Below are 23,568 nucleotides of genomic sequence, written 5' to 3'. Positions count from 1 at the left end.
AAAAGAGGGAGAGGACTCAAATCAATAAAATTAGAAATGAAAAAGAAGTTACAACGGACACCACAGAAATGCAAAGCATCCAAGAGACTACTACAAGCAACTGTATGCCAATAAAACGGACAGCCTGGAAGAAATGGACAAATTCTTAGAAAGGTATAACCTTCCAAGACTGAACCAGGAAGAAGTACAAAATATGAACAGAACAATCAATGAAATTGAAACTGTGATTAAAAATCTTCCAACAAACAAAAGTCCAGGACCAGATGCCTTCACAGGTGAATTCTATCAAACATTTAGAGAAGAGCTAACACCATCCTTCTCAAACTCTTCCAAAAAATTGCAGAGGAAGGAACACTGCCAAACTCATTCTACAAGTCCACCATCACCCTGATACGAAAACCAGAGAAAGAAAGAAAATTACAGACCAGTATCACTGATGAATGCAAAAATCCTCAACAGAATACTAGCAAACAGAATACGACAGCACATTAAAAGAATCATGCACCATGATGAAGTGGGGTTTATCCCAGGGATGCAAGGATTCTTCAATATATGCAAAGCAATCAATGTGATACACCATATTAACAAATTGAAGAATAAAAACCATATGATCATCTCAATAGTTGAAGAGAAAGCTTTCGACAAATTTCAACACACATTTATGATAAAAACTCTCCAGAAAGTGGGCATAGAGGGAACCTACCTCAACGTAATAAAGGCCATATACAACAAACCGACAGGAAACATTATTCTCAATGGTGAAAAACTGAAAGCATTTGCTCTAAGATCAGGAACAAGAGAAGGATGTCCACTCTCGCCACTATTATTAAACAGTTTTGGAAGTCCTAGCCATGGCAATCAGAGAAGAAAAAGAAATAAAAGGAATACAAGTTGGAAAAGAAGACATAAAACTGTCACTGTTTGCAGATGACATGATACTATACATAGGGAATCCTAAAGATGCCACCAGAAAACTGCTAGAGCTAATCAATGAATTTGGTAAAGTTGCAGAATACAAAATAAATGCACAGAAATCTCTTGCATTCCTATACGCTAACAATGGAAGATCAGAAAAGAAATTAAGGAAACAATCCCATTCACCATTTCAAGAAAAAGAATAATATACCTAGGAATAAACCTACCTAAAGAGTTAAAAGACCTGTACTCAGAAAGCTATAAGACACTGATAAAAAAAATCAAAGATGACACAAACAGATGGAGAGATATACCACGTTCTTGGATTGGAAGAATCAATATTGTGAAAATGACTATACTCCACAAAGCAATCTACAGATTCAGTGCAATTCTTATCAAAATACCAATGGCGTTTTTTACAGAACTAGAGCAAAAAAATCTTAAAATTTGTACGGAGACACAAAAGACCGCAAATAGCCAAAGCAGTCTTGAGGGAAAAAAATGGGGCTGGAGGAATCAGACTCCGTGACTTCAGACTATACTACAAGCTACAGTAATCAAAACAATATGGTACTGGCACAAAAACAGAAATATAGATCAATGGAACAGGATAGAAAGCCCAGAGATAAACCCACGCACCTATGGTCAACTAATCTATGACAAAGGCGGCAAAGATATACAAGGGAGAAAAAACAGTCTTCAATAAGTGTTGCTGGGAAAACTGGACAGCTACGTGTAAAAGAATGAAATTAGAACACTCCCTAACACGATACACAAAAATAAACTCAAAATGGATTAAAGATCTAAATGTAAGACCGGACACTATAAAACTCTTAGAGGAAAACATAGGAAGAACTTTCTTTGACATAAATCTCAGCAAGATCGTTTTTGATCCACCTCTTAGAGTAATGGAAATAAAAACAGAAATAAACACATGGGACCTAATGAAACTTCAAAGCTTTTGCACAACAAAGGAAACTATAAACAAGATGAAAAGACAACCCTCAGAATGGGAGAAAATATTTGCAAATGAACCAACGGACAAAGGATTAATCTCCCAAATATACAAACAGCTCATGCAGCTCAATATTAAAATACAAACAGCCCAATCAAAAAATGGGCAGAAGACCTAAATGGACATTTCTCCAAAGAAAACATACAGATGGCCACGAGGCACATGAAAAGCTGCTCAACACCACTAATTATTAGAGAAATGCAAATCAAAACTACAATGAGTTTTCACCTCACACCAGTTAGAATGGGCATCATCAGAAAATCTACAAACAAACAATGCTGGAGAGGATGTGGAGAAAAAGAAACCCTCCTGCACTGTTGGTGGGAGTGTAAATTGATACAGCCACTATGGAGAACAGTATGGAGGTTCCTTAAAAAACTAAAAATAGAATTACCATATGACCCAGCAATCCCACTACTGGACATATACCTAGAGAAAACCATAATTCAAAAAGACACATGCACTCCAATGTTCACTGCAGCACTGTTTACAATGGCCAGGTCATGGAAGCAACCTAAATGCCCATCGACAGAGGAATGGATAAAGAAGATGTGGTACATGTGTACAATGGAGTATTATCAGCCATGAAAAGGAGCAAAATTGGGTCATTTGTAGAGATGTGGATGGACCTAGAGAATGTCATGCAGAGTGAAGTAAGTCAGAAAGAGAAAAACAGATATCATATATTAATGCATATATGTGGAATCTAGAAAAATGGTACCAGTGAACCAGTTTGCAAGGCAGAAATAGAGATGCAGATGTAGAGAACCAACGTATGGACACCAAGGGGGGAAAGCGGGGGGAGGGGTGGTGGTGTGATGAATTGGGAGATTGGGGTTGACATATATGCACTAATATGCATAAAATAGATAACTAATAAGAACCTGCTGTATAAAAAAAACTAAAATACAATTCAAAAAATATATAAATTATCCAACTTATATTTTACATTTAGTTTTAAATCTCCCCCCACAATAAACTTCGACTAATTTATAAACACAAAAGTCCATTGAACAATGAAGTGTCTGTTTTATACTGGTTGTTTATGTGTGTGGTTTTAGTGAGGAACCAGATATAATACAACATTCATCCAAGTGTTAACGTGTTTTGGAGAGAATGTTTGTATAAAAAGACTAGATGTTATTTCTCTGGAAAATAACTTCCGTTTAAGATTATGACCTTTCTACCCTTTTGGTGGTACGGTATGATTTCTTTTATGGTACTGGTTATAGATGCAAGTTAGGTTATTGTTTTTTATGTCTTTACTTGGCAAAATTAAAGTTGGAGACAATGTTGATCCCACTCCTCCCCCATCTTGTGTGTGTCTGTCTGTGTGTGTGTGTTTTAATTAAATTGGACCATAAAAATCAAAAAGTCAGGAACTTCTGGTGTACTGGGAATTATTTCAAACTGGCTCCAATCCAAAGTATTAATTGTCAATGGCATATTGATCCAGGTCACAGAAGAAATCATCATGGATACCTGCCACCTTCATTTGGCACTATAGAGTTGTAGATTCAGTGTATTGAGAAAGCTTGAAAATGACTTTCTTGCCTACATGGGATAAAATGGTCTTACAAGCGTATAATATCTAACCTATTTGGATTCTTCTTTTGCTAGACCTATGCAAGCCTCTGCCTATATAAGGAAGCATGGCTAATCCATCCTTATTCTTGGATGTACTATTTGATGTCTAGGAAGTATCTCTGCAGGGTTATAATTACCACTTTCCTGCAATTTGTTTTTAGTCATATTTAACATTTATGCATTTTCCTTCTCCTTTTAATAATTACATTTTCTTTATCAGATAACATTAAAGTTTTCCTACTGGTGGTTCCGCAAACTCATTTTTTATTATGAACAAAATCAATTAGTTCATCGCTCAATGCTACGTAACTTATTAATGCTACTCCCAAGTAATAAGAAATATCTATATTTCATAATAACTAGACTTGAACTTTTGAATGTGTTTTGAGTCTCCAGAATTGTAAAGTTAACTGCTCTCACATTCACATTGACAGAGGTCACATAAATGATATCTGGTGAATTGAAACTATTAATTATAGAAACCACGTTGAATTCAAGTGAACATTTTCCTTGATCTAGGTCTGCTTAGATAAAATGGTGCATGATTTTACAACTTCCGTGCTAAATATTCAGGCCAGCTCAGCGACAGTAGCAGAGAGAGAATAACCTCCTCTGACAGTTGATTTCTAAAGAGCCGGCCATTCAGGCCAGCTCAGCGACAGTAGCAGAGAGAATAACCTCCTCTGACAGATGATTTCTAAAGAGCCGGCCGCACCAGGCCTCCCTGGTTCAGTTGAGAGCTCATGGTAGAAAGTGCAAGTTCTGACACTCCATCTTTTCTGACTGGTACATTTCACGCAGGAGAGATGCTGTTGTTCCAGATGGTTTTTCAGCTTTATGCACACTAGCTTTGTGGACTCCTGCTGTAACTGAAAATTGGTTTTACGCCAACATTTGACAAAGAAATTAGATTAGGTTAACTACTGTTTGGTTTTAGATTACTGATATAAAGTGCTTTCATGAATATGACAGAAGAAATTGAAATTCAAGTTAAGTGATGTCCTGGGTAAATTTTCATTTAGACATTTTCCCTGAGGTTTTTATAGTATCATAAACTTACATTCAGATACAGAATTTGCATAGAATCAGACTCATTGAAATTTTGATGATCTTTTTCAATCTATAATATTCTTTTTACTGTTTTTATGGAAAACTAGCTAGATATTTGAAGTGACTGTAAAGATGATATGAAAAGATTTGAAAGGCATCTATTAATTCGTCTGCATGGTGAAAGCATTCATTATGTTTATTACTTCTGGGTTCTCATGAACTGAGTAAGAGAAAGTAATTTTCTTGAAGTGAGGATTTGCTTGATATCCCTCCATAATTTTTCCAAGTTCTAAGCATTTGGAGAATAAAACAGACATATCAAGTACATACTATGTTTGGCAAGTTGTAAATGTGATTGATTGAAGCATTGAGCTATAGCTGTTACCAGAACATATATTATGAGATGTCTGAAACTTCAGCTTCCCAGGTAGAATGTATCTGGAAAGCCAACTGCTAGGACAGAGATGAGGTCATCTTGCGCATTGTTGGCACCTGGTACTCACCAGATGCTTTGCACTCATAACTAGCTGAACGTTCACCAGAGCATTCGGTCTAATTCCCCAGGCACTGTAATGGACAGGATATATATAGTATGGGTGGAAAATCTTGTTTAAAAAGAAGTCCAACATTGGAACAGCAGGTAAAGTGATTTGACTGTCGTAAAGCTAGTCTGTGTCTAATGTATGATAATGTAAGAGCTTTCCTGATATTTGAGAAAATAAAACAGCTCTGTTCCCATCCTGTGATCTTGATTTTTAACCTCTACACTTTGGAGAAATTTCCTAAGATCCGTGTTCTGTCATCTTCTGCCTTTTCTATCTCTTAGCCTTTTCACATCACCATAAATTATTGGCTGGCACTGGCACAGTATTTGCCTAAAATCATAGACCATTTTTGAAAGTAAGCTGTGAGGTCACGTAGGGCATTGGTTACAGAGTTGGGGTTCACGGACACAGGGCAGTCAGTGACGAACCATCTTGTTACCAAATGAGAAAAATAAAGATGATATCAGCCTAATTTTGCTAAATTTCTTTTTTTATCTGAAATGATTATTTGATATTAAAATGGTCTTTCTTTTATGCAAAGAAGGTGATAATAAATAACAATCATTATCCCTAATTAAGAAAAGCAGAAGTATTTAGCCTAAAATAATAAGTGGATGTCCAATTTTAATTTTCAGATTTATGGCTCTATGAATCTAAGAGTCTGGGAACTACTTACCTAGTTCAGATAATTACCCAAGCCATGGATCCCATCAACAGAAATCCTAAGTGTAATTCAGCCTTTTCTCAGCACCCGTCCTGTGAGTCCCCAGCCTAATGGGCTGCCCATATGAATTTGGGCTTTCTAATTATTACAGGTTTTCCTCTACATTGGCTCTAAGTCTACTACTCTAATTACTAGTTCATCCTTTTACCTAGAGCCATATATGCTGTGTCTAATACAACATGTTCCCAAATATCTTCTAAAGACCAGTAATTCCAAGGTATGTGTTAATAGGTATCATGAGGAGGAGGGGGAACCACAGACAGATTATTTGGGGAAGCAATAGTTCAAACCAGTAGATTGATTAATTTCAGTACTTCACAAATTCTTTATTGGGCTAATTCATTTAACAAATATTTATTGGGCATCCACTACATGGCAGGCAGTGTTCTATATTCTAATCTATACTGGAGATATTTAAAAGGAAGATATAATAATCTGAGTTTCCCAAATTTGGACTGCGGTACCTTTTTTTTCTTTCTTGTAGCTGGTGTTATTAAGGGCAGCACTAAAATCATTAGATAAAAGCTATTTTTTCTCCTTCTCTGCCTTTCTTTAAAGATTCACAAACTAAACACGTTGATTCCTTTAACTCTTACGCAGTCACATGATTTCCAGTCCCTTCTGCTCTACCCCGGACATGCCTTAGCTTGTCTTTAGCTTCTGTTAAAATATGGCTAATAAATGAATACAAAAACCAGGTTTGGCTTGACCTCGTGCAATATGGGACTGCTATCTTCTTTTTCTGGGTGTATATTCCTATAAGTGCAAGAGGAGCTCATTTTTGTTTAGTTTTGCTCTGCCTTGTTTTTGCCGTTTTTATCACGTGCTTGTCAAATATGAGCTCTGAATCTATAACGAGCGCACATCTCTATCAAGCATCATCTTGTTAGAGCTGGCCTATCAACCTGTCACCTTAAGATCTTTTTGGAAATGTGTTCATTGGACTTTTGAGGAAAGCTACCCACTGAAGTCTGTTCTAAGTAGGGACAGGTTATTGAAGGAATGAGTCTGGAATAATGAGGACAGGTATTTCATCTACACAGCTTGCTGTACTGCAGAAACAGTGACACAAGAAAGTGTCAGGGGAACACTGAGACAACAGGACCATTGGGCCTCACAAAATTGAGAATGTGTTTCAAGAACTGAAGGCCGGGCTTCCCTGATGGCTCAGTGGTTAAGAATCTGTCTGCCAATGCACGGGACACGGGTTTGAGCCCTGGTCTGGGAAGATCCCACGTGCCGCAGAGCCACTAAGCCCGTGAGCCACAACTACTGAAGCCCGCGCACCTAGAGCCTGTGCTCCGCAACAAGAGAAGCCACTGCAATGAGAAGCCCGTGCACCACAACAAAGAGTAGCCCCCCACTCACTGCAACTAGAGAAAGCCCGCGCGCAGCAATGAAGACCTGATGCAGCCAATAAATAAACAAACAAATAATTAATTTTTTAAGAAAAGAACTGAAGGCCAATTAGGATGCGCTGATGCCCTAGTGACTGTCATCTCATTGTACCAAGGAGCAAAACTTTACTGATCTCTCTTCTAGTTCTTTTGTATTCATCTAATTTAACAATGCCTGACCTTCCTGTGACCTTCTGATTCTGTACCTGCTACCACTGCTTAAGTCTCCCCATATATTTCAAGCTGAAATGGTGGCCCATTGAGTGCACTGTTATCTTATTTCAATAACTTTCTCTCAATCAAGCAATTCTTCTACTATGGCAGTTCTAATCTGCCATATGGCTCATGTAACAGGTTTGATTTTTGATAACTATCTTTGAGATAAGTTAGTCCTAAGTAAGACCACAAGTTAACTAAATAGATTAGTGTAGAATAGTGGGTGGTTATTAAAGTGTGGTCTCTGGGCTAGCAGAATTAGCATCACCTGGGAACTTGTTAGAGGCTCCAGCCCAACCCTACTGAGTCAGAAAATCGGGGCCTGGGATCCAGCAATCTGTAGTTTATCGAGCCTTCCAGGTGATTCTGGTGCATGCTCAAGTTTAAGAACAGATGGTTATAAAATCATCTCTCTAGAGTCTAGATTTACAGTGTGACTGCCAAAAATAATGACTTTGGGCATAATTGATATGCAAAAGATCCTTCCGATAATATTTAACTAACAGTTTCAGCTGTTTTTTTAAAGTTGTTTTTTGACAGGAGGAGAGCATTGTCAGCATATAAGATCATGCTTCTTTTCCTGTTAGCTGCGGCATCCAGTTGATGTAAATTTCGGAGCAATTTTTTGGTATACATGTTAAAAACAATAATTCTAATTTCTTAATGTTTAAAACATTCAAAGAGGAATGTGTGTTGCTGGAGGCCATTCTGGTTTTCATGGTATTGATATTTAAAGAATATATAACAGCTTTATTGAGATAGAATTCATATGTCATATAATTCACTCATTTAAAATGTACAATTCAGTAACTTTTAGTACATTCAGAGTTGTGCAACCATCACCCCAATTAATACATTTTCCTCACCCCCACCAAAAGAACCCCCGTATCCATTAGCAGCCACCCCCACCCTTACCTAACTCCCCCCCTCAGCCGTAGACAACCACTAATCTACTTTCTGTCTCTATAAATTTGCCTGTTCTGGACATTTCATATAAATGGAATCATACAGTATGTGGTTTTTTGGATTGGCTTCTTCACTTACCATGTTTTTGTGGTTCATCCATGTTGTAGCATCTATTGGTACTTCATTTCTTTTTTATTACTAAATAATGCTTCATTGTATGGATAGACCACATTTTGTTTATTCATTTATCAATTGGTAGATATTTGGGTTGCTTTCATTTTTTTAGCTGTTATGAATAAGCCACTATGAATATCTGTGTATAAGTTTTTATGTGGGCATACATTTTCAGTTCTCTTGGGTAAATACCTCGGGTGGAATTGCTGAGTCATATGGAAACTATGTTTAACTCTTTGAGGAACTGCCCGACTATTTTCCAAAGTAACCGTACCATTTTGTAGTCCCAGCAGCAATGTATGAAGGTTCCAATTTTCCATAACCTTACCAACACTTATTATTATTCATCTTTTTGATTAGAGCAATCCTAGTAGGTGTGAAGTGGTATTTCATTGTGGTTTTGATTTATATTTCCCTAGTGACCAATGATGCTGAGCATCTTTCATATGCTTATTGGCTATTGGTATATCTTCTTTGGCCCCCCTCAGCCGTAGACAACCACTAATCTACTTTCTGTCTCTATAAATTTGCCTGTTCTGGACATTTCATATAAATGGCATCATACAGTATATGGTCTTTTATCACTGGCTTCTCTGACAGCATAATGTTTTTAAGGTTCATTCCATGTTGTACCATGCATCAGTAATTCAGTCCTTTTCATTATTTCAAATCATTCCAAATAATGGCCCATTAAATATATATACTATATCTAAATATAGATGGTATTTTAAATATAAATAGATATACATTTTATTATCCATTCATCGGCCTATAGACACGGGTTGTTTCCACATTTTAGAATAAATAATGCCACTGTGAACACTCATGGTACAGGTTTTTGTGTGGACATTATTTTCATTTATCTTGGGTAGGAATTAGGACTAGAATTGCTAGTTCATATGGTAACTCTGTATTTAATTTCTTTAGGAACTGCCAGACTATTTAAGTGGTTACATCATTTTACATTCCCATCAGCAGTGTATGAGTGTTCCAGTTTCTCCATATCCTTGTCAGCACTTGTTATTATCTGTATTTTTAAAAAATTAATTAATTAATTAATTTTTATTTTTGGCTGCGTTGGGTCTTGCTGCATGCGGGCTTTCTCTAGTTGTGGCGAGCGGGGGCTACTCTTCGTTGCGGTGTGCGGGGTCCTTATTGCGGTGGTTTCTCTTGTTGCGGAGCACAGGCTCTAGGCACGTGGGCTTCAGTAGTTGTGGCACGTGGGCTCGGTAGTTGTGGTGCACGGGCTTAGTTGCTCCGTGGCATGTGGGATCTTCCCGGACCAGGGCTTAAACCCCTGTCCCTGCATTGGCAGGCGGATTCTTAACCACTGCACTACCAGGGAAGTCCATTATCTGTCTTCTGAATCTAACCATCTTAGTGGGTATGAGTAGTATCTCATTGTTTTGATTTGTACTTCCCTAAGGATTAATGATATTGATGTTAAGCCTCTTTTTATATGCTTTTTGGAGAAATGCTATTCAGATCCTTTGCCCATATTTTAATTGAGTTATTTGACTTTTCAGTGTTGAATTATAAAAAATTCTTTATATATCTTTATATATCCTAGATGCAGGTCCTTATCAGGTATATGACTCATGGTGGTTTTTGTTTTTTTTTTTGATAAAGGCTTGAAGGACTAGATATGATTTCTATATATGGAGATGGAGATTAATGAGAGATTTGAAAAAGTGCATTTTCTTTTCAATGAAACAGAGTAGCAATGGTCACTGCTATGATAATTCAACATCAACTTCGCATGTTGCTTATCTAGGATATTTAATTGAGGGATTTTGCTTCAAATTTGTTGAGGAGAAAACCAATGCAGAGTTTTAAGGGAAAGAGAGTTTTCACAAGGGGTGGATAGCCAAATAATGAAGAGTTCAAACAGAATGAGAACTAAATATAAGCTGTGGAAATTAGGATCCTGGTTATTTGTGACACAAGAGAACAGTTTCTCTGGAATGATGGGGCAAGAACCATAATGCACTCAGCTTATGTGTAAGGGAGAAGGAGGACATGGCGGCAGTATGCATGTGCCTTTATTAAATTGGCATGTGATGAGTAGGAGAGAGGAGGCTGGTCATGAAGTGGAATCAGGAACAAGGCAGAGAAGGTCTTTAGATTGGAGAGATTTGAGCATGTTTGAGGCAATGGATAGAAAGTGTGTGGAGAGGGAACAATTGTTTGACCATAAAGGAGAGGGTGGTTGCAAAGTCTCAGTGAGGTAGGGCGGGGCAGAATAGAAAACATAAGGGGAGCAGTTCCTTATGGGCTGTCAGGCCGCCTCTCTGAGCTCCGCAACCATTCTCAGATGTGGGACCCAAACAAACAGGCTGTACCTTTACTGTTCACATCATTTTCTGTTGGTCTCAATGAGATTTCTAACTCTCATCACATTCCCTCCTCATAATATGTTCATCTGAAGCTTCTATCAAATCATCAGTGTTGATTTGTTCATGAAGGAATGTTTCTTATTATAGAATATTCTGGGTTACTGAGTTTTTTTTACAGTGACAATCTGTTTGAGGCAAGCTTTTAATTGAAAAATTCACCTGATATCCCTTACAGTTCAATATTTTAACGGCCTAAATATACCTCTAGTTACCCCACAAATCCAGGTGCCTATGGATCTTTGAAATGGTTACTAACTTTAATCTCTTAGCCAAAGCAAAATTAATAAATAATCTACACTGTTCTAAATGTTAGATGCTTAACAAACAATAATCTAAACATTTCTTTCTAAATTACAAGCTTCCTTCAGATGATTTTCTTTTTGTTTTTATGGTTTATATATGAAGCTTTCCCATCGACCTAATATCAATATCTGGAGAATAAATGTACGGAAAGCAGACTTTTAACCGACCAAAAACCAGGAGACCCAACTTTAAGTCCCTCTGCAGTAACTAACTGTCTCCTTGGGTAAATCACAATCTGGGAACCTTATTTCTTCATGGGAATATTACGAGGTCAAAATGAAATCGAAAGTGGCTTCCAGATTTGTTACTTTGTGAGTCTTTACGTAAATTTGGAGTTGCATTTTCTCTCTTTGTTTGCTAATCCAGATCTCCAAGTTAATATATGTATACCATTCTGATTTAAAGGTATAATGCAGCATACTATCTTATTTTCTCATTGATGATTTTTTTTTTAAATTGATTGCAAATCCTTCAAACAGAAATCCTGATGTTTCCTTCCTGTCCTGAATCTTTTCATGTAATGTTGATTGAGAGCCACTTGCCATGCTGGCCCAGTCTCAGGCCTCCTGAACAGCATTTATACACGTGCTGGACCTCCTTCACCATGTGAACCACATTTGTGATTACTACACTCTCGCCCCACAGCCCAGCCATACCAGAGGGTCCCAGCAATCTGGTATTTTCTTCTCTACTCCAAATTCTCCTATCCGGGTCTGTGAACTACAGTGAGTTTGTTTGTTTGTTTTGTTTTGTGGGGCTTGTGGATGGGGGACTGTGGGAACATTTTCCATACTAAGCACTGTGCTAGGTACTCTGTCATGTAATTTCAATAATTTTTTTTTTCTTTTTTCTTTTGGCCACACTGCATGGCTTGTGGTATCTTAGTTCCCTGACCAGGGATTGAACTCAGGGCCCGGCAGGAAAAGCGCTGAGTCCTAACCACTGGACCGCCAGGGAATTCCCTTTAATCTCAATACATTTTTATGCCTCTCCTGGAAATTGGGTCATCACCAATTTATACATGAGGAAACTAAGACTAATTCAGGTTAAAGAACTTACCCAAGTAAGTGGAGGGAAGTTGGCTGAACCTCTGACAGCTTACATCCAAAGTCTTTGCTCTTTGCTATTCTGTTTTTGTACATCTAGAGTAACCATGGGGAGGAAGAATACTGGGCTTACCTAGGAGGAAGAACTTTAATGCTCTTTTCACTTTCTTTTTTTCCCCTGGATGCCTCGAAGGGTGGAGAGGAAAGAGACTTGAAGTATATGGGGAAGGAAAGATTGATATACATATGGAGAGCATGCTCATTTCATTTCAGGGTGTCTATTTTAATGGAAATCATGTTTTCCCATTGTTAATAATAAATGATTATTAAAAAAATAAATGATCATAAAAGCAGTTGTCATCCCTTGAGTTGCTTGTGTAATGAGGCAAGAACACTATTGATCAGTGTTTTAATTAGGTTATAGCATAAAAGGTATTTTTAAATTTCTCTATGGAAAACTCCACTGCATTTTACATAGTTAATATCATTGGTGTCTTTACATCTAAATTTATTTTCAGTACCTGTAATACGCCATGTTGTGTTAGTTTGGAAATGTATTATCAGTGACAGGTATTACATCCTCTAGGCAGCCACAAGATTGCATTAAAATGAAGCATTGGTTGTAAACAAGATATGTGCCTTGTCATTGCATCATTTGAAATACCGTATTATGTAGAAATTGAGGCAGTGTTCACAAATCTATCAGGATTATCTTGCACATGGTTGATAAAAACAAAGGGAGCAAGTCATTACTGTAGAGGTTGGCAGTTCATCATGCACTGAGTGCACACTTTTGACCAAAAAAATAAACAGATGATCAAGACTGAGTCTTAGGCTTCATCTAGCTAATAGTCTGGTAGAGGAGCCAGAGAGATGATTGGATTTTCAGCACCATGGGAATCATCTTTATTTTGTTTATCCTATTTACCAAAATGGTCTTTGCCCATAAAATCACAGAAACCAAGTCAAAGCTGTCCCTAAGCAGAGTTCTTTTATCATATAGCACTTTGGATTAAAAAAAAAATCACTCATAAAACCGTAGTATGAGAAACAGTTGGCATAATAGCTCCTCGGGAAAAAGACCTAGGTATTTTATTTGTCCATAAAGTCAGTGTAAACCAGAGTTGTGATGAGCTCCCATACCTATTATAATAGGTGGCATTAATAGAAGCATAGAGCGAAGACAAATGGGCAAGGGAGAGAAGACTTCATCTGTCTGCTGTACTAATTAAATCACCCGCAGAGGGTAGTGCACACTTCCAGCAATCACATTGTGGAGGAGACTGACAAAATGAATCTGTCTATTAAAGGTAGGTAAAAATAGAACTACATCTCATAAAGATGCTTTCATTAGAAAATGTTAGATAACGCTAAGACCAATATGGAGTCTGTGATGATGGTGATGAAGATATCATTAATGATAACTCATGCTTAGTACATTATCTTATTTAATGTTCTCACAATCCAGTGAGGTAAGGATACTTATTATCACCCGTTTTGCAGAGAATAAAATGGGCACAGAGAAGTTCATGCACCTCCCTGTGTCCATGTCCTTAATGATATTGCCATGTGTTACCACTTGTAAACAGCTGCCTGTCCTTGAAAGCACTGTCCTGGGACTACAACGCTTTGCATGAGGAGAGAGTGATTTTATACAGTGCCAGGGTGTGGAACTAGCCAGTGGGTTAAATTTGGCAGACAGATTCTCAAACCTCTGTGTGAAAGAATTTTCTAATAAGCAGAGGTGCTCAAAAGTGGCAGGGGAGCTGTTTTAGGTATATGCAAAATCAAGAGCGGCTCTTACCTTTGGTCTGGCCCTAATGGAATGGAGATTTCCATTTATCTAAGATACTAAAAGTTGTCAAAAGTTTTTGTTGTTGCTGTTTTACTGTCTTTAAATTATTGACTCAAAAAATTATTAAGGAGCATTTTGTTATTTCCCATGCTAGTTCCGGTCTGGATTCTCTATTTTTTTTTCAGGGATAGAAATAGGGAGTTCTGTTCAGAGCTCAAAGTAAACACACTGGGGCAGGGTTTTTCCTTCAAAGAAAGGTATACGAAAGCTTTCATTACCTTCCCTAGGACAGCAGTCATAGGCTATGACAATTACCTAATTTGAGGCAGGTTAATAACAGATTTCTTTCCATCCTTTCATAGCAGTATTACAAAAAGCTGGCAAAAAGTCTCGGGAGAAAATTTTCGTTGGTACTTTGCAGGTATCCTATGTTCCATTTGTTGCAATTCATACAAACTGTCTTCTGATAAAGATGCACACAGATCTTAGTTCAGCTTACATAAATTCAAGAAAAGCCGCCATTTCATAGAAATAGTTGTAACGAACATTAATTGAGCACTTAGTATGTGAGAGGCAGTGTTTCAAGCACTTTACATTGTAATGCCCTTAATCATTATACTAATCAGGGGAGTGAAGAATTACAAATACCCCCTTTATAGACAAAATAAATGCATAGAAATAATATGTGATTGCCCAAGATCACACAGATGGTGTCTGAGATGTGATTTGTACCTTAGCAGTCTCAGTCCAGGGCCTACTCTCTTAATCAAGTCTTCGCACAGCCTCATTATCCAGTTTGTTATCCGTAAGAGAAGCAAACTCATTCGTTGTATGGTGAGTGCATGGGGAGGATGCTGCAGTTTGGCTCATTTGATACCCACTGTACACCCCTTCTAGCATATCTTCCTGTGCTATAGAGCCTGGAAACTCAAAGAGCACCTTTTCAAGGCTCCCTGGCAGCTAGAGCTTTACTCGTGCTCCGGGCTCTGCCAAGCAGATTCTGTTGGCTAAGACTTGGGGTGTGTGGAAGCGAGGTGCAGAAAAGGCAGCAAAGGCATTTGTTCTCCTGTAGTTGCTGGTCTGATCTTTGACATCATAGCTGTTGAGCAGGGGGTTGGCAGCAACAGCGAGAATTCCTCTATGAAATTCTTGTCATGTCGTTGGGAACTTCTGTAACTACTTACTACCCTGTAGTAAAATACTTTCTACTTAAGCAAGCTAGATTACATTCCCCATGAACAAGAACCCTGATTAATGCAGAGGTCTTCAAGTCTATAAAGGGATATTATCCAAGCATCTCTTTGACCCTTGGTGTCCCTCCAGTATTGGAAAGTTGACTAGAGGCAATGCATTCCTCCAATATTAGAAAGTTGGACTGGAAGGCTCATTTCAAGTTTAAAATTATATGATTTTTGAGATCAAGGACCAGAACAGAGCAGAGAGGAGAGACTTCATACGTTTGCTTAAGCCAGTTTTTCAATAGAGTTTATCTCTTCCTTCGCTGAGTTAGCCATCTCACAAAAAGCACTGCATTTCTGGGAGATAATGTGGCTGGCAAAAAAGTAACAGACACTGTCTTGAGGAATAATAAACCTACATAATTAAGAAGGGCCCCCCTGAAAGCATTGCTTGTTATGTTAATACCCTCAGTTGTGGAGAAGCAATAATGGAGATTTTTCTCATCTCTCTCTTGCCTGTACACTATTTTCCTTCTCCTGGCCTCCCCGCCAAGTCAAGATGAAGTTGGGAATTGTACTTGGTCTTAAAGGAGGTTGGATAGGAGGCATCCCTGGAGGTGAACAACCATTGAGAAGGGTGGAGTGACACTGAGACAGTGAGTCTGCAAGTTTAGCTGAGGTGAAGGGAAGGACAGAGAAACAGATAAGGTTGGAGATAAGAACTTAGAACTAAGGAAATAATCTTCTATTATGTGGAGTGCCTGTTGTTTTTAGCAGATTTTTAAAAATTTTTATTTTATATTGGCGTATAGTTGATTAACAATGTTGTGTTAGTTTCAGATATACAGTAAAGTGACTCAGTTATACATATACGTGTCTATTCTTTTTCAAATTATTTTCCCTTTTAGGTTGTTACAGACTATTGAGCAGAGTCCCCTGTGCTATATAGTAGGTCCTTGTTGGTTATCTATTTTAAATACAGTAGTGTGTATATGTCAATCCCAACCTCCCAGTTTATCCCTCCTCCCTGCCTTTCCCCTTTGTTAACCATAAGTTTGTTTTCTAACTCTGTGTCTGTTTCTGTTTTGTAAATAAGTTCATTTATATCACTTTTTTTAGATTCCACATATAAGCAATATCATATGATATTTGTCTTTCTCTGTCTGACTTACTTCACTTAGTATGATAATCTCCATGTCCATCCATGTTGTCACACATGGCATTATTTCATTCTTTTTAATGACTGAGTAATATTCCATTGTGTATATGTACCACATCTTCTTTATCCACTCATCTGTTAATGGACATTTAGGTTGTTTCCATGTCTTGGCTATTGTGACTAGTGCTGCTCTGAACATTGGAATGCATGTATCCTTTCGAACCATGGTTTTCTTCGGATATATGCCTAGGAGTGAGATTGCTGGATCATATGGTAGCTCCATTTTTAAAAAGGCTCTTTTAAGAAGGTTAATATAAGATTGGTAAGTTGGGTGATTGGAGGTAGGAAAGAAATACAGTAAGTTACTGGCCAAAGAAAAAGTAGTACTTTCATATTCTTTAGATAATTTTACCTATTTCAGTTTAAAATACATTTTAAGAAAGTAGTAGAACATATATTTTAGGAAAATAGTAGAAAATCATTTTTAATGGAATCTCTACCTAAAAAAGCAGACCATAATTATTCTAAAGGTTAGATGAATAGATGATTCATCCATTAGATGAGTAAATAACCAATGACAGGGCATTTGAGACACAATATTTTAGTCTAAGAGTTGAGGGTGGAAGGGACATATTTCAAAGCAGTTGACACACAGCCACCCACAAATCATGACAAGTTTGCTAGCTTTGAAAAATGAAATGTTTAAAATTAGAGAACATTTTAAAAGGATATGTTTACTGCTACATACCTTTTGGAATGGAAAAAAAATAAAAAATAAAGTAAAAGAAAAGATAAAAGAAAACAGTTGCCTACAAAATCAATCATACACTTGACATATGACCCAACAACCCCACTCCTAGATAATTACTCAAGATAAGTTAAAATCAATATTCACCTGTATGAGGATTTTTATAATAACTTTATTCATAGTCACTGAAAATTGGAAACAACTTGAGTATCCTTCAGCTGGTTAACAGATAAGCCAATGTCATATAGCCATACAATGGAATACTATTCAGCAGTAAAAAAAGGAAGGAGCTATTGATATTAGCAACACCATGGATGAATTGTAACTATATTTTGTTAAGTGAAGAAGCTGAAGAAGAAGACTGAAGAAGCTATATATTGCATGGTTCCATTTGTTTGACATTCTAGAAAAGTTATAGAGATGGGGAACAGATCAGTAGTTGTCTGAATTTTGAGGAGGGGACAGTGGTTGAATAAAATGGGGGTGCACAAGGGAATTCTTAGGGTGATGAACTGTTCTGTATTCTAGTCCAGTGACAGATATAGGACACTATGCATTTATCACAATCCATAGAAATGTATATCACAAACGTGAACTTCAGTGTATGTACATACATTTTTTTAAAAGATCAACCACGATGTTGGGGGTTCCCAGGGCATAGAATGCAGACAGAAAACTAAATCTAACCTTGTTACAAATGTATGACATAACCTTAGTGATTGTAATGGGGAAAAAGTAGTTTACCTAAATAATTAGAAAACACTGTTTTGACTGGAGGCTAGAGACAGGAAAGAACTATGCATGAACATTGTATTCTAATTGGTAAATTTGTTTCTCCCAGGAGTACCCAGTAGCAATTCTGAAATTACTTCAGATGTGTATGTATATATGTAAATTGCATATAACTGGAGCCAGATTTATCACTATCAGAGAAGTAAGTTACAAATAAGCAAGAGGGCATTTCTATATTTTCAGAAATATGGAAACTCCTCAGTAACCTGTTTTCATTTCCTTTGCATAATGGATTGCTGGATTGTATGGTAGTTCTATTTGTAATTTTTTGAGGAACCTCCAAACTCTTTGTTCCCCGTAGTGGCTGCACCAGTTTACAATACCATCAGCCGGGCACAGGTGTTCCCTTTTCTCCACATCCTTGCCAACACTTATCTCTTGTCTTCTTGATGATTGCCATTCTCACAGGTCTGAAATGATATCTCGTTGTGGTTTTGATCTGCATTTTCCTGATTGATTAGTGATGTTGAGTACCTTTTCATGTACCTCTTGGCTATTTGGATGTCTTTTTTGGGAAAATGTCTATTTCATTCCTCTGCCTATTTTTTAATTGATTTTGTTGTTGTTATTGAGTTATAATATTAGATATGTGAGTGTTAACATAGCTTCTTTTCTCGATACAGCTTTGCTTTACTAGTTCTATTGTTCTCTAAAAATATTCCTTGTATGTGCACATCTGGGAATTCTTTTCTCATTTTCTCTAGAATTTCAGTTTAATCCTCCTCTCCCCCCACCCACTAAATAGACTCATCCAAATTGGAATACTGAATCTTTAACTTTTGTCTCCATTGTCTTTATTTATTTGCACCAGCCATAATGATTTTGATGCCCCAAATGCCACTGGAAAGTACTAAAATGTTGAAAATACTAAAATGTTTTGAAGTTTAAATGGAAGCAACTACCAGTTAGATTTTAAACCTCCTAAATAATCCTGAGTCAGTTTCCCAATCTCTGACATTGATATAGTAATTTCATAATTATGTCAGTGTACTCATTCTGTTTGTGTGGAGATTACTCAGACTGTGATTAGAAGCCCTGTTTTTCTTCTTTTCCAGTATTTCATTGGATTCAGGAAAAAGGAAAAGAAAAATAAATAACCCAATTAAAATAGAATAAAAATGAAATGAGTAATACCATTTCTTCTTAGGAGTACAAATATATACAGTGTTTTACATAATGTAGCCGTGAAACACTAAATAGTGAAACAGAGTGTATATAGTGATGTGAGTGGGTAATTGCCAAATCCCTGTCTAATACAGCAGAGAGGACTAATAAAAATTAATGAATCATGCTCCTTTTTATAATTCCTTCAGTTATGTATAATTTTCTCTATCCTAGTTAGGACATACCTGTTTTGATTATATGTTAGTTCAGGAAAGTTTGAGTGTTGCCCTGCTGTGCAATAAGAGGTAAATTGCAATACATTTCCATTAACGTATAGGCATTTATGACTAAAGGAGTCTGAGTAGTTTTTTATACTAAGTATATACCTAACTTTGAAGTGGAGATATAAACAGAACCTTCATTATTTAATTTTCTATTCTTTTTTCTAATATGTATGTTATCAGGATTTTCAGTTATGCTAAAATTTCTATGATCAAACATGTCTACTAGTTTAATGACCTGGCATGCCATCTGTGTGTTTTCTCTCAACATGCTGGAAAGTGCACATTACCCCTAATATGATCCCCTGTAAATGAAGTGCCTATTTTTCATATTATTGCATTTCAAATAAGATATTCATTTCCTCTACATTAACTTATTTCAAGAGTAATTAGGAAATCAACAGGTCTTAGGTATGGGAATTATAGAACACTGGTATTATTTTTAACAAGAACAAATTCAGAGAATTTAAAATTTTCTTTTTGTTTATGTTTTTTCTTAGACCTCAAGATCTAGAGAATAAATAATAATATTGGTCAGCCATTTACTAAGTGCCTAATAATATGCCAGACAGTGTCCAAATATTATTGTGTTATTTCATAAATCTTTATGAAAGTTCTTTTAGGGTGGTGTTATTCCCATTTTACTTTCGAGGCAAATTAGGATTAGGTGTGTTAAGGCCTTAGCTCAAAATCACGCAAGAGGGAACAAAGTCAGGGATCACATGCAGATTTTTCTAGTTACCAGAACCCCAGAATTTTTCCCTTATGTCAGAATGTTACTTTTTCATGTCACTTATAGCTTCTTTTGCTCAGGAAATGTGAACAACCATCAGTAACAATGGTGTTCCTCAGAACAGAACCTCTCAGAATCTCTAGTAAGATGTGAGATTGTCAGGCCGCAGTACAATTTGTAACGGAATTTATTAAGACAAACTAGGGGGAAAGAACAATATTAGACCCACTTTCCAACAATGATAATTGTAGTCATGGGAGTTAATTTCCTTTACATATGTTTTACTATTTACATCTCATCATAGTATTCACTAACCTCCTCTATGAAATGGAGAATGTGTATCTCACAGGGCATTTGTGAAGATTACATGAAATAATCTATTCAAAAGACCTAGACTAGTACCTGCACATAGAAGGCCCCCAGTAGGTATTAGCTATTATTCTGTCAGAAGTTCTTACCTGATTGTTTCATTTGTGTATCTCTCACCATATCATGATGTATCAGAATTCCTCTGTCCTTGTTACCCCAAATGGTATTTGTCATAGAGAGTATTGCATTTTGTCCTCCTTCTCCTTCACAGACTTTTAAAATTTCTTCCTCAATTGCCTAACACTAATTTATTAGAGATTATTTTATTTAACAAATACTTATATAAGTATTTACTATATGCTAGAAACTGTTTCAAGCATTTTACAAATATTAACTCATATAATCCTCACAAAGCTCTATGAGAAAGAGTATGAGTAAACATTTGTTCAGGAGATCAGTCACAATAAGTATTGTGGCATAAAGCGTTTATTAAAAGAATTAGATCAATTGTGGGAGGAGCTGGGGACATGAAGGTCCAGAAGAGGAAATTAGAGGATCAGAGAAGTCACATGCCTATCAATCTGAGAAGCCAGGTACATCCGGACACTGAAATGACAACAGGAAGAGGAGCTCACGGAGAGAAGCTGTGGTTTCTTTGTCACTTCTGCCTCCGTGGGTCCTCAGTCAAGAGCCTGCTGGCAGCTCTGAGTCTGCTCTTGACAAGCAGCAGCATGACAAGTAAGGAAGAACCTCTGCATGGGGCAGTGAGGGAAAGTTAGGACAAGCTGAAAACCACCGGACATCTCTGCATCTGTCCATCATCACATCTGACCACAAAGCCATTCAGAGATTAAAAGACCACTGCTTCATTTCCACTCTGCACATCTCCAGCAAGTTTTCTTTTGATAAGAATAACCCAGCAACCTACAGGGGAGGGGTTCTGGGAAATGTGCTTCCTACCTTAACCGAGTTGGCATGGCACAGTCCAACATATAAGCAGGTGCGTTTGTTTTCCTTGTCTTACGAATGAGGAAACTGGGGCACAAAGCCAAGTAAGTTGCCCAAGGTCACCTGGCTCCTGAGTGGTAGAATCAGGTTTGGATCCAGGCAGTCTGATTCCAGATTGCAAGCTCTTAACTCCTGTGCTTTTCTGCCTCTGCAATAAAATAGGGTTCTATAGACAATCTCAGTGTATTTTACCTTATTTCAAGTCTCCTTGTGTCTGGTTAAGGAAATTCGTCACCAGGCAGGTATGTAAAGCAATGATAGGAGTTATCTTCATTCTCTTCTATTTTTGTCAACATCCCTAACTTACTTTAGTTTTTCTCATAATCTGTGTTTTGCCCTTCCAAGACTCACTATTTTTTCAAAATAAATTCTTGATTATTAGCTTTCCAACTATTTTGATGTTTTTTTTTAACTCTGTCTTTTAGCAGTTGCATATCTTACACTATTTTAATGATCATTTGAATGTCTGTTCTCTGTATGTATTCTTACATCATTAATGTCCACACGCGTCATATTCTCAAGCATACTCCAACATTCTTAATTCAGGAATACTACCTTCTTTTCCTTTGTGTCACCACCAAAGTGTGCCTAGTAGATGCGCACAAGTACTTTCGATTAAATGCCAAATCTTCCTGCTGTAAATAAAGGAAGTTTCATTTGAATAACTGGAAATCAAGTTCATATTGAATAAAAGCACTTTCTATATATGTATAGCAAAGTGATCTCTTTCAACTCTGGGTTTTCAACTCTGGGTTTCTTCCTCTGGTTTAATGTCTACCTTCTTAAAAATACCCTCAAAAGAGAATGACATAGCATGAACATTTTTGGACTGAAAGAATCCCAGCATTTCGCCAACATTAACAAAAATATTCCTTTCAAATCAGTTTCTTCTTTTTCCAAGAGTAGTAAAAGAGTCACTATAATTTTTAAAACCTTTTTTAAATTAACATAAATTGCTCTTGTATTATAATTTTATAGCCAGAGTTGGCAGATTATTTGAGTGACTGAAATACTGAGTTATGACATCCAATTTGGATTAAGAAAATAAACAAGTTTTAAATTTGTTTCATTACAAAAGGAAAGATCTGTAATAAAATATCTCCATAACAAGGTCCCATTATGAATCACACTTAGAGACAGAATATCTAATTTTGATATGGAAATAAAGCATGCTCAAAGGTATCATGATCCTGCTGAATGGATTTATGACAGATAGATACAAGTAGGTATGTATTTTGGAGGATTAAATGATCCTTTTGACTTCATAATTTAAGTTAGATGCTACTACTCAAAAATTTCAATGTGTTACCAAGTACTCTAGTGAATACTAAGTTTAAGAAAATGAAAAGTTAAAGACAGATGGAAAGCTAAGCATTTAAAAATTGTTTTACTTGAAACTATTTAGCAAATGAGAATTTGATGATTGCTTTTGTTCTTGTCAGTAAAGACGGGAAAAAAGGCATTCATTAGTATAAAAATAAAAGCTAACCAAAAATAGCTCCATGATCTTTCTATGTACTCAGAAGTGTACTTAAAGAAATGACTTAATGATGAATTATTTGAGGAGGAAGGGCAGTTTATCTCATTTTCCCAAACTGGGCAATAATTGTGTTTCTTATAGTGAGGTAAAGTTCCCTTATAACAGATAGTAATGATAATAGAAAGCAAGGAAAGCCATCACTGAATGCTTTCTGTGTCCCAGGAAGTATGCTTACACTCATAATACTACTATAAGGTAGTTACCTTTATTATCCCCATTTTACAGATAAGGCGATTTAGGGTTAAAGAGGTCATTACTAATCAGCTAGTGAATGACAAAGCTGGGTTTTGAGCTTCAGTGGCTGATTTTCAGAGCTCAGAATTTAAACCACAATGTTGTTCTGCTAGTCTAACAACCCACATGTAGCAGATTGCAAAAAAAAAAAAAAAAAAATGGCATAATTCTTCACTTTTTCCTAATCCATGCCCTGCACAAAGTGACTTTTCAGCTTCTCCCATCAAAAAGTGAAGTCTGGGTCTTCCGTGGTGGCGCAGTGGTTGAGAGTCCGCCTGCTAATGCAGGGGACATGGGTTCGTGCCCCGGTCCGGGAAGATTCCACATGCCGCGGAGCGGCTGGGCCCGTGAGCCATGGCCGCTGAGCCTGCGCGTCCGGAGCCTGTGCTCCGCAACGGGAGAGGCCACGACAG

General features: G+C 37.0%; 1 protein-coding gene across 5 annotated transcripts in view; it reads left to right on the top strand.

The window, feature by feature from the left end:
• Nucleotides 1-23,568, top strand: part of OXR1 (oxidation resistance 1) — a 468,745-nt gene that overhangs the window by 97,455 nt on the left and 347,722 nt on the right. For 4 of the 5 annotated variants that reach the window (XM_024129824.3, XM_024129821.3, XM_055091042.1 and 1 more), the window contains one exon: nucleotides 11,874-11,953. The exons of the other annotated variant lie outside the window; for it this stretch is intronic. In XM_024129824.3, coding sequence (XP_023985592.1) covers nucleotides 11,874-11,953 — 80 coding nt within the window. The remainder of the gene's footprint in view (nucleotides 1-11,873; nucleotides 11,954-23,568) is intronic. 5 annotated transcript variants of the gene reach the window in all.

Source organism: Physeter macrocephalus, chromosome 15, assembly GCF_002837175.3.
Source record: "Physeter macrocephalus isolate SW-GA chromosome 15, ASM283717v5, whole genome shotgun sequence".
In the NCBI taxonomy this organism is placed as follows: Eukaryota; Metazoa; Chordata; class Mammalia; order Artiodactyla; family Physeteridae; genus Physeter; species Physeter macrocephalus.
This window is presented reverse-complemented; position numbering and strand designations above follow the sequence as displayed.